The sequence below is a fragment of the Pristis pectinata genome, chromosome 7, assembly GCF_009764475.1.
Source record: "Pristis pectinata isolate sPriPec2 chromosome 7, sPriPec2.1.pri, whole genome shotgun sequence".
In the NCBI taxonomy this organism is placed as follows: Eukaryota; Metazoa; Chordata; class Chondrichthyes; order Rhinopristiformes; family Pristidae; genus Pristis; species Pristis pectinata.
The window spans coordinates 3,050,907-3,063,647 of NC_067411.1; the positions used below are offsets into that span (position 1 = coordinate 3,050,907).

Consider the following 12,741-nt stretch of genomic DNA (forward strand, 5'->3'; position numbering starts at 1 on the left):
CAATCGCTCCGTCCGCCGCAACAGCCAAGACCTCCCGGTGGCCACGCACTTCAATTCCACATACCACTCCCACACTGACATGTCTGTCCACGGCCTCCTCTCCCGCCACGTTGAGGCCAGACGCAGGTTGGAGGAGCAACACCTCATATTCCGCCTTGGGATTCTCTGATCTGATGGCCTCAACATCAGTTTCTCTAACTTCCGGTAACCCCCTCCCCTTCTTTTTGCCCCCCATTGCTTGTCTTCCCTCATTCCTGTGGCTCCCTTCCCCCACCTTGATGACCTGCCCTCCTCTCCTCCAGTCCCCCATCCTTTATTCCATGGTCCACTGTCCTCTCCTTCCAGATTCCTCCTCCTTCAGCCCTTTGCCTCTTCTCCCCATCACCTCTCAGCTTATTACATCTTCCCCCCACGCCCCCACCCCCCTACCATCCCCCTCTCACCTGGACTCACCTCTCTCCTCCCCCCACCTTCTTATTCCGGCTTCTGCCCTCTTCCTTTCCAGTCCCGATGAAGGGTTCTCGGCCCGAAACGTCGACTTTTTATTTCCCTCCATAGATGCTGCCTGACCCGCTGAGTTCCTCCAGCACTTTGTGTGTGTTGATGCAATTGAAAGGGCTGCTTTTTTATTTTTCTTCATTAACCGTCTTGAGAAGTTAATGGTAAACTGCTTTCTTGAAGCACTACTGACCACAGATGAAGCTATGAGTCACACATAGTGGTATGGGATTGGAGTCATACACAGGTCAGAGTTAGAGTGATAAATTTCCCTTCTTGAAACACTGCAGTGAACCGGCTAGTTTTTTTTAAAGAGCTTCATATTAACTCCAATTGATTTTTATAGCTCAATTTTTAAACTCACATATTGGCATTTGAATTTACGTTCCTTGGAATATTAGTCCTGTCTCAAGTGTTACTTGTCTATTGGACTAGTATGCTCTTAAGTAGTTGAATTTGGATGATCCATTTTCAATACAATTGAGCTATTCAAATACACTCACCACTTACAAGTCCATGACTTTCATACTTGGCAGTCATTATACCATAAATAACCAATCACCAGTACTCACAGCAAATATCTGGGGCAGAGGAAGATGAGTTGATGTACTGAGTTAGTTGCAATTCAGCACCATGAGTTCTGAAGCTCCTTGCTTGAGCAGCTACCAGAGGAGGCAAATTTTAAAGCTCGCAAGGCTGCTACAAAGAAAGAAGAAATCTGAAGTTAGAACACTGGAAAATTGTTTTTTGAACCTGCAAAGGTCATCAAAAAAGATCCAGGAAACCACTGTAAGTGTTACCCTATCTGATCGCTATTATTATTTATTACAGGATGTGGGCTTTCTTCAGGGTTGTACAGAGTGAAGGTGAAGTAAATAAAACATGACAGCTGTGTAACAAAGTAAAGATGCTTCTCATTAATGTTCCAAATCAGAATCAGGTTTATTATCACTGACATATGTTGTGAAATGTGTTGTTTTGCGGCAGCAGTACAGTGCAGGACATAAAAATTACTAGAAGTTACCAAAAAACAAATAAATAAAATTGTGCAATAGAGGAATGACGAGGTAGAGTTTCTAGAGAAAATTAAGTGAAACACTTTTTTTTTCTTTTTAGAAATGCAGAAATGGATGGCGAGATCTACGATGATATTGATGCAGGTATGTAAAGAATCATTAGGAGACCTGGGGGTGTAAGGTGTAGTATTTATTAATGGGTCAGGAAAGATGTAGTCCATTCTAAAACTTCTGCAATCTGTCAACAATCCAGGACAGGCTTCTGTGAAGTCATGCTAACCATGCAAGAGAAACAGGATACAAGCAACAGCTGCAATTTTCCTTAATCTTCCTTATTCCACTTGGGATACAGCAAGGGAAGGCAGGCACTCTATTATAAAGGGAGGGGCAGGAATGGTTACAGAGGAAATCTACTTGGAAATTTCTTAAATGGGTTCTAAAGGTTAGCATTAAGAGTAGTCTGACTGCTGTCTCTCTCAGACAGAGACTGCAGAAAGGCACAAAGCGATTGCAATAAGGAGAAAAAAAGACCAGCACTATTCATGTGGTGAAATATCAAGTTGATTAAAATTATTCTATGTAATTCAAACTGAGGAACTCGTTACCTCCCTCAGCTTTAACTTTCTTTCATAATCTATCAAGCTTGTCATTATCTAACAATTACGTGTTATCTCCTTCACTCCTTTTTGTCCTGTATTTTGGGCTTTCACCAGCATTTCTCCGTAAAAATTAATTTACAATTATTTGGTCAAAAGATAACTTAAGGTATCTTTCTGACCAGCGGCCACAAACTAGTTGGTGTTTCCCAGCCTTCTAGATGCTGAACCACGATTCCCAGCATCTCCCGTACTCAATGCCACTTTAAGCCAACCAAAACTATCTGTGTGTCAATAAGATTGTGCTCAGGATGCATAACAATGCTTCGGTGCCAATGTAGAATTGGAAATTAGGTTACAACATTGCAGATCTGATTCTTAAATCAACACCCACCACCACTGAGACTCTACACCATGAATGGAGTCATGTAATAATCTGCCTTCTTGGTTTATTTCGGAGTGTATGCATTTCTTTATTAAAATGTTGGAGTATAAAGACACACACATTAAAGAAGTTACAAAGGAAACAAAAATCTTTAAATTATACAGTGTTATATTTGCACATGAATGCTTATTGCATTCTCATGGAATTCCTCAGTCCAAAGTTTCAACAGATTCATTAACCTCGCAATAAAAGGCACTTCATATGAATTCATCGAGCATTCTTGCACTAGCGTCAGTCAACAAAATCTCAAGGACTAAAAACAGCTGTAATTTTCCTTAATCTTCCTTATTCAGAACCAGAATCAGGTTTATTATCGCTGACAGGTGACATGAAATGTGTTGTTTTGTGGCAGCAGTGCAGTGCAAAGACATAAGATTACTATAAATTACAAAAATAAATAAAATGAGGGAAAAAAGGAATAACGAGGTAGTGTACATGGGTTCATGGACCATTCAGAAATCTGATGGCGGAGGGGAAGAAGCTGTTCCTGAGTCGTTGAGTGTGGGTCTTCAGGCTCCTGTACCTCCTCCCCGATGGTAGTAACGAGAAGAGGGCATGTCCCAGATGGTGAGGGTCCTTAGTGATGGATGTCGCCTTCTTGAGACGTCGCCTCTTGTAGATGTCCTCGATGGTGGGGAGAGCTGTCCCCGTGATGGAGCTGGCTGAGTCCCACCGCTCTCTGTGGCCTCTTGTGTTCCTGTGCGTTGGAGCTCCCATCCCAGGCTGTGGTGCAACCAGTCAGGATGCTTCCCACTGGACATCTGTGGAAGTTTGTCAGAGTCTTCAATGACCTGCCGATTCTTCTTAAACTTCTAAGAAGAGGAGATGAAGAGTGTTTGCAATGATTTTAAGATTGGTTGTTGGACAGCACATTGGTCTAAACTTAAGTCCTTTAGTTACCAAGTAATTGAATTTTTTCCCAGTTTTCTAATCAGTACCCATAAAGGTTACAATCAGATTTTCTCCTAAGGAGTTTTAAGGTTCTCTAATCTTTCTAACCAAAGTTTTGCATATCTCGTTTCATCTTTGGCCCTCTGGACGGCAGTTTTCAGTATTCAGGTTTCTCATCCCATTGTGTCATTTGATTTTGTCATTTTAGAATGTATCTACGATAATGACTGAGCATGACTCCAAGGAATTGGAAAGAGCTGCCACTGTCCAGTTCATCTCCTTCCATTTGCACTGTTTGACAATCCAGAACATTCACTTTACGAAGAAAGGAAATCTGAAAGTTCTTCAGCAGGCTCATCTCTCAAAAGCTAACAGTGAGCTATTCCCATTCCCACTACACAGCGAAGAATCCATAAAAACAAAAGACTGCCAAGGCACATTGTGCTTCATCATTAATATTTGAACAGATTATCTACTCAAACATTATGAATTATGGATCTCCCTTGAGAATACGAATTATTTATATTTGAGAATTTAAACTAATCCAATAATTTTGAAGACTTTGAACAGTCAATTATTTGTTGCTTGAACATATTTTGTTGTCTATATTCCTGAGAACAATTTTTGGAACACGTAATTTGACAGGATGCAATACTGCTAATCCTCACTTCCAGTGAGTGAAGTAGACAAACATGTGCATTGAAGTACATCCTACATTTGTAAGTATCGTTAAATATCTCTAATCTTGTGTTCTAAATGAAGTCTATTTGTAACCATACCCTTGCTTCTTTTGTGTAAAGTTAGTTACGGGCAGTACTTACCCTGGTTTTTGTATGATTGAAGGAAGTATGTCTAAATTGAAGGATACTCTTTATTCTTTGAAGGTAGTACTCTCCATCCAGCTGCTGTGTCAGCGTGGGGAGATAAGAAGGTTACAAACATTTTTAAGAGGAGACTTTCATTTTATGGTATTTCCCAAGAAGTGATGGAGAGCTGGTTCATTTCCCCTCAGATGAAATCTAATCTGGAAGTTGCTCATTAAATTAAAATCTCTATGATTAAAATTTGAATATGAAACTTTGCTGAAAGGAGCACACGGTTGTGATATGCTTTTCACTGACAAATCTCTGGGAGCAATGCCAGTAAATGAAAATGGAAAAGAGCAAGAGAGATTGGGAGGAGAGACTTCCAGATAACAGCAGACATGAAAATACAGAAGTGCCCAGCCTCAGATACCTTTCCTGACTGGGAATCCACTCCAAAGGGTCAAACTTTACCTAAAGTTCATTGAGGCAAGTTTTGGTCTCTCCGGAACAAGCAAAATGACATATATTTTCAAGATGTTCTACAATCACCATGTTTTACCAAATCAGTTTTTGTAGGGTCATACAGCATAGAAACAGGCCCTTCAGCCCAAATCATCCATGCTGACCAAGATGTCTATCTGAGCTAGTCCCATTTGCCTGCATTTGGCCCGTATCCTTCTAGGCCTTTTCTATCCATGTGCCTGTCCAAGCATCTTTTAAACATCGTCATTGTACCCGCCTCTACCACTTCCTCTGGCAGCTCGTTCCATATACTCTCTGCCCTCTTGTGTGAAAAAGTTGCCCCCCCGGGTCCCCTTTAAACCTTTCCCGTCTCACCTTAAACCTATGACTTCTGGTTTTAGACTTCCCTGCCCTGGGAAAAAGACCATGCTCCTCATCTATGCCCCTCATGATTTTATATACCTCTATAAGGTCACCCCTCAGCCTCCTACACTCCAGGAAAAACATTCCCAGTCTCGCCAGCCCTCCTTATAACTCAATATCTACCTTCAGTGAACAAATCACAAGTAAATTATTCCCACAAGCAGTCATCGTACTTTGGAATATTGACCAGGGAGACTTCACAGAGCATCTTATATTAATGCATACTTATCCTTACTAGGTCTAAGTAATGGAAAGAAAGAAAAATGTTTTAAAATATGTTGTGTAATAGCAGAAGATTGAACAACTAGCTTACTTGTTAGGGAAATCTGTGTGTTAAAATGCAACCTTAAAAATATAGAGAAATAAAACTCACATAAGATGTAAAGGGGATCTGAAGTATTGTTTGTTTCCTTATTTTCTTAAAAAATTGAATGTGCTTGACATATGATGTCTATAATCATAATTCACACTGATGCACTTTTCAAATTAGTGCTGAACCATTTAAGAGGTGGTGCCAGGCATTGTAGTATTTTCAGACAAAATGTGGTAGTCAAATAATGCATGCTCCAAATATAAATTTGCTGAAGATGGGAACATTTGAAAATTTCAAAGCTTTGTTGAGTAAAAGATAATGAATCAGCCTGACTTGGAAATACATTCCTTATTTTTACTTGGCTAGGATCCTGGAACTCCCTACCCAGCAGTTAGAATACAGAACAGTACAGCAAAATACAGGCCCTTCGGCCCACAATGTTGTGCTGACCTTTAAACCTCGCCTAAGACTATCTAACCCCTTCCTCCCACATATCCCTCTATTTTAAATTCCTCCATATGCTTATCTAGTAATCTCTTAAATTTGAATTGAAGTTATTGGAGGTATCATTATCACGCACTGATTCAAGGTAGCAGGTGGTTAAGGAGTGGTGGGGGGAGTGCCCTCGGATTGGAAGGCAGTGACTAGTGGTGTCCCGCAGGGATCGGTTCTGGGACCTCTACTTTTTGTGATATTTATAGATGACTTAGATGAGGGGGGGGAAGGCTGGGTTAGTAAGTTTGCAGACGACACTAAGATCGGTGGTGTTGTGGATAGTGTGGAGGGATGTCGGAGCTTACAGAGGGATATTGATAAGATGCAGAGCTGGGCTGACAAGTGGCAGATGGAGTTCAATCCAGAGAAGTGTGAGGTGGTACACTTTGGAAGGACAAACTCCAGGGCAGAGTACTGGGTGAATGGCAAGGTACTTGGCAGTGTGGAGGAGCAGAGGGATCTGGGGGTTCATATTCACAGTTCATTGAAAGTTGCCTCACAGGTGGAAAGAGCAGTTAAGAAGGCCTATGGGATGTTGGCTTTCATAAATCGTGGGATTGAGTTTAAGAGCCGCTAAGTGATGATGCAGCTTTACAAAACTCTAGTTAGACCACACTTAGAGTACTGTGTTCAGTTCTGGTCGCTGCATTATAGGAAGGATGTGGAGGCATTGGAGAGGGTGCAGAGGAGATTTACCAGGATGCTGCCTGGATTAGAGCGTATGGTATATGAGGAGAGGCTTAAGGTGCTAGGGCTTTCTTCATTGGAAAGGAGGAGGATGAGAGGAGACATGATAGAGGTACATAAAATATTGAGAGGAATAGATAGAGTAGACAGTCAGCGCCTCCTTCCCAGGGCACCAATGCTCAAGACAAGAGGGCATGGCTTTAAGGTTATGGGTGGGAGGTTCAGGGGAGATGTCAGGGGGAGGTTTTTCACCCAGAGAGTGGTTGGTGCATGGAATGAGCTGCCTGGGGTGGTGGTGGAGGCAGATACATTGAACAGGTTCAAGAGTTTGTTGGATAGGCATATGGAGGAGTGTGAGATAGAGGGATATGCAGGAGGAAGGGGTTAGGTAGTGTGAGGGTGGTTTGATGGACGGCACAACACGGTGGGCCGAAGGGACTGTTTTGTGCTGTATGGTTCTATGGTTCTATGGGTCTGCACAGCATCGTTGGATGGACATTAAATCCTCTGATTTAGTGTATTAAATAAATATTGTAATACAGCTCAATCATCATATGAAAGAAAAAGAACCTTGAGGAGACCTATTCTGCTTGTATTTTGTCCTGATATTTCTACACAAGGTTTCAGTTTTGAGTATTAAAAAAAGCAAAAGGGGCTCCTGAGATAGTTGAATCCGAATTATCTGCAACATGCCTGCACTGTGCTCCAGTAGGGAGTGGGGATTGAGCTGCCAAGGTGAAATGTGCCAAGCTGGTTTTCTCTACGTCAAACCAGCTCAGAGCATTCCACAGAAGGATTCTTCTGCTTATGTATAAACAATTGAAAATTGTACAGCTATGACATTTTTCCAGACTTTTTACTTGCAATGTGTGAGGCCGGCAGACGTGTGAGCCAAAATTTTCACAGGGAAAGGTCTTACTGCAGAATATTAGCCACAAAAGAGCAGTAAAGGTAGTATTCTCCATTCAGGAGCCAAATGCTGCAATAATAAGATCTTATTTTTTTAATTAGATCTGTGCATTCTTTCAAAGTCAAAGTCGAGTTTATTGTCAGATGCACAAGTCCATGTGTGCACAGGTGCAATGAAAAACTTACTTGCAGCAGCACCACAGGCACAGAGCATCAGGTAAGCAGCATTCTCAAGCAAAACATAAATTAAACATCAATTATACACAATTTTTACAAGGACACAATTAGAACAAAAAAAGTCCATTGTGCAAAGTGATCAAAGTGGTCACAGTGTTGTTAGACTGCAGTGATTAGGGTTTTGCCTGTTGGTTCAAGAAACGAATGGTTGAAGGGAAGTAGCTGTTCCTGAACCTGGTGGTGTAGGACTTCAGGCTTCTGTACCTCCTGCCCGATGGGAGCTGCGAGAAGATGGCACGGCCCGGATGGTGGGGATCTTTGACGATGGATGTTGCCTTCTTGAGGCAGCGCCTCCTGTAGATACTCCCGATGGTGGGGAGAGATGTGCCCGTGATGTATCGGACAGAGTCCACTACTTTCTGCAGTTTCTTACACATTTGAATTGCTATACCAGACCATGATGCAACCAGTCGGGACACTTTCAACAGTACACCTGTAGAAGTTTGTTAGAGTGTTCGGTGACAAGCTGAACCTCCTTAACCTCCTAAGAAAGTAAAGACACTGTGCACTTTCATAGAACATAGAACATTACAGCACAGTACAGGCCCTTCGGCCCACAATTTTGTGCCGACATCTTATCCTGCTCTAAGATCTATCTAACCCTTCCCTCCCACATAGCCCTCCATTTCTCTATCATTCATGTGTCTATCTAAGAGTCTCTTAAATGTCCCTAATGTATCTGCACCCACAACCTCTGCTGGCAATTTGTTCCACACACCCACCACTCTCTGTGTAAAAAACTTACCCCTGACGTCCCCCTCATACCTTCCTCCAATCACCTTAAAATTATGCCCCCTCGTGTTAGCCATTGTTGCCCTGGGAAAAAGTCTCTGACTGTCCACTCGATCTATGCCCCTTATCACCTTGTACACCTCTATCAAATCACCTCTCAACCTCCTTCTCTCCAAAGAGAAAAGCCCGAGCTCACTCAACCTATCCTCATAAGACATTTCCTTATGATTTAATCTATGTGAGATATAATCCCCAAGAGTAGGTTCGTTGTATGACCTTCACTGAAATGTTCTTCCAAATATAGGTGAACAATTGTTAGGGCTTTTGCTTTGATTGTACCTAGACGAGACACTCAGTGTATATTTAAGCATGAAGCTTGTAAATAGGCATTTAATTATCCAGAGGTTTGGCTGGGATTTAACAATTTTTTTATTTGCTTGGCAACTGTAATGCTGTAGAGTACAAGTCATTTCATTTGTCCTGACCTATCAAAGACCTTGCAGCTATTAAAGAGCCTTTTGTAATTTGTTGCTAGTTTCCTCCAATTCTCCTTTGAGTTTTTGTTACTTTTTACAGAGGACAGGCAAACAACCTATTTCTGGGCTTCTGCCAATACCACAGGAAATAGCCTTTGGTCTAAGATTTGTTTGATGGGCCAAATCAACATTTATCTCCCCATCTGTAGGGAATATTTGGCACCATATGTTCTTCCTCCTCTTGATGAAGGAATTGGAGTCAAGCAGTCATTGTGTGGGGTCTAATGCATCTTTTGTTTAATTCAAAAATATGCAAAGTGATGGGGCCTCATCATTCAGATCTCCCATCTCCTTTGTTGCAGTGATGAGACTAACACTGAGTGGTGAATCATCCTGAACTGCCTTTGTAGTACAATTTGCATGCTGATCAGGTCATCACAAGAAACCTGCCACTCCACCCTACACATGTACAACTGGTCTGCCAGCTCAAGCCATTGAAATTTTCATCCTGCATTTGTGTGTGGGGAGGGGAATGGCCTCAAGTGTTCTTGTGATGGGGAGTTTTATGGTCAAGTTTTAAAGGTCTTCCAGCTGACTAATCATTAGACTCTGTGGGAAGGTGTGCTGTGATCACCCTAAACAGCATTTTAATTTGCTTCAGGTTCTGAATATAGAACAAAGAACAGTACAGCACTGGACAGGCCATTCGGCCCACAGTGTTGTGCCGATCTTGATGCCAATTTATACTAAATGTCCTCCTCCTGCGTACCATCCGTATCCCTCCATTCCCTTCATGTTCATGTGTCTACCTAAAAGCCACCAAACTACCTACTTCCACTTCTACCCCTGGTAACCCATTCCAGGCACCCACTACTCTCTGCGTAAAAAAACTTGCCCCTCACGTCACTTTTAAATCTCCCTCCACTCTAACCTTCAAAGCATGTCCTCTGGTGTTCGACATTTCTTCCCCAGGGAAAAGATTCTGACTATTTAGTCACTGTATACAATAGGTATACAACACAATAATTTCGTTTTGCTCCCCACCTCTCCAGATACATACAGGGGAATTACTGAAAATCACCAGGGGAAAAATCATACAATTATAAAATCATTAATGAACCCCATGTAATGTGTTCATGGGTTTCCCCTGTTGAAAGGCTTTGGTTTAGGAATTAACTCTGAAATCTGAATCCATTACTCTGTAATGCTGTAGAGTTGAGAGTCAGCATGATGAATCTGGGCTACCACATTAATTTTCAGATCAAGGTCTGGCAAATCAATTTGCTCAATCCACAACAGTCTCCCCCTCCCTTTCATAAAAGGTCCTGCCATCATGTCTTGTTCAATTCGGAGAGTACTGGCAGATTATTTGTCTGCAAATGTCGCTTATGATAAATCTGATGTATTTTCATCTGGCAAGGATCACTCAACAGAAATCACATGTAGGAACTCTGGCTGATTATACTCTCACACCCAAGGGCAGTAAAATCAATTTTAAAGACCCAAAGACCCACGTGATGAATATTGATAGTTTATTGTCATCCAAGGTTTGATCTAAATAAATGTCTAAAATTACAAATGGGCATACTTCTTCAAAAGAGTATGCTCATTTGTAATTTTAGACATTTATTTGAAATATCAAAAAAGACTACACATTTTTATTACGATGCAAACTAGAGTTCACAGTCAAGTTTATTGTCAGATGCACAAGTCCATGTGTGCACAGGTGCAATGAAAAACTTACCTGCAGCAGCATCACAGGCACAGAGCATCAGATAAGCAGCATTCACAAGAAAAACATAAATTAAACATAAATTATACCAAATTTTACAAGAAAGAAATGATTGTAGTGTTGCTGTACTGAAGTAGTGATTAGGGTTGTGCCAATTGGTTCAAGAACCAAATGGTTGAAGGGAAGTAGCTGTTCCTGAACCTGGTGGTGTGGGACTTCAGGCTTCTGTACCTCCTGCCCGATGGTAGCTGTGAGGCGATGGCATGGCCCGGATGGTGGGGATCTTTGATGATGGATGTTGCCTTCTTGAGGCAGCTCCTCCTGTAGATACTCCCGATGGTGGGGAGGGATGTGCTGTGATGTATTGGGCAGAGTCCACTACTCTCTGCAGCTTCTTATGTTCCTGAGCATTTGAATTGCCGTCCCAGACCGTGATGCAACCAGTCAGGATACTTTCAACAGTACATCTGTAGAAGTTTGTTAGAGTGTTCTGTGACAAGTTGAACCTCCTTAACTTTCTAAGAAAGTAAAGACACTTGTGGCGGGCCTTCCTTGTGATTGCATCCATGTGCTGGGCCCAGGACAGGTCACCTGATATGTTAACGCCCAGGAATTTAAAACTGCTGACTCTCTCCACTGCCGATCCCCCCATGTAGACTGGTGTATTAAATCACTGTATCATCTGAATAAGCAAAATACTTTTGGTTCTGCAGTCATGATGCAGGGTTTTGACCCGAAAAGTTGACAATTCTTTTCCCCTACAGACGCTGCTGCACCTGCTGAGCTCCTCCTAGCAGATCGTTTGTGCTCCAGGTTCCAGCATCAGCTGACTCTTGTGTCTCCAAAAAAACTTTTGGGTATGATTGACTAGGCAACTCATTTCTGGCTTCTTTAAACCGAATCTTGCTTTCAAAATGTAACTTTCACAGAGTAACAACAGCAGAACTGTGTTATTCCCCTTATGAACTACCTAAGGAGGAAATCACACCATTAAGACCATTCTATACACCACTGTTGTAATTATGTAACTTTAATTCTTTTTCCTTTGCCTCTGATATTTTTATTAGGACATTTTAAAGATGATGTTTTCGGGATAAATTTCTCTGCAGGAGTAAATGACAATGAACAATGCTGAGACCACTCCCTTCAGCCAGGTAATTAAGGCAAAATACTGCGAATCTGGGAAATCAAATAGAGTCATAGAGTCATACAGCACGGAAACAGGCCCTTCAGCCCAACTCGTCCGTGTTGACCAAGATGCGTATCTATACTAATCCCATTTGCCTGCATTTAGCCCATATCCCTCTATTCCGTTGCTATCCATGGACCTGTCCAAATGTCTTTTAAACATTGTAGTTGTAACCACCTTCCTCGGGCAGCTTGTCCCACATACACACCACCCTCTGTGTGAAAAACTTGCTTCACAGATCCCTTTTAAATCTCTCTCCTCTCAACTTAAACCTCTGCCCTCCAGTTTTAGACTCCCCTACTCTGGGAAAAAGTCTGTGACCACCCTATCCAAGTGCTTCATGATTTATAAACCTCTAGAAGGTCACCCCTCAGCCTCCTTTGCTCCAGGGAAAACAGTCCCAGCTTATCCAGTCTCCCCTTATAACACATATCCTCCAGTCCCAGCAACGTCCTTGGGAATCTTTTCTGCATCCTCTCTAGCTTAATTATATCCTTCCTATGGGATGGCGACCAGAACTGCAGACAATACTCCATGTGCAGCCTAACCAACAATTTGAGGAACTGTAACATGGCATTCCAACTCCTATACTCAATGCCTTGGCCAATGAAGGCAAGCACATCACTCATCTTTTTCACCACTTTGTCTACCTGTGTCACAGCTTACAGGGAACTATGTGATTTAATATTTAATATTTATTAGTCACATGTACATCAAAACACACAGTGAATTGCATCTTTTTGTGTAGAATGTGCTGGGGGCAGTTTGCAAGTGTCGCCACACTTCCAACGTCAACATAGCATGCCCACAACTTCCTAACCCTATGTCTTTGGA

General features: G+C 42.0%; 1 protein-coding gene across 1 annotated transcript in view; it reads left to right on the forward strand.

Moving 5' to 3' along the window:
* The window catches only part of LOC127572828 (FYN-binding protein 1), a 114,403-nt gene extending 108,876 nt beyond the window's left edge, over positions 1–5,527 (forward strand). Inside the window, exons 18-19 of the mRNA XM_052020482.1 lie at positions 1,615–1,658; positions 3,655–5,527. Coding sequence (XP_051876442.1) covers positions 1,615–1,658; positions 3,655–3,677 — 67 coding nt within the window. The 3' untranslated portion in view covers positions 3,678–5,527. The remainder of the gene's footprint in view (positions 1–1,614; positions 1,659–3,654) is intronic.
* The last annotated feature ends 7,214 nt before the right edge of the window (positions 5,528–12,741 follow it).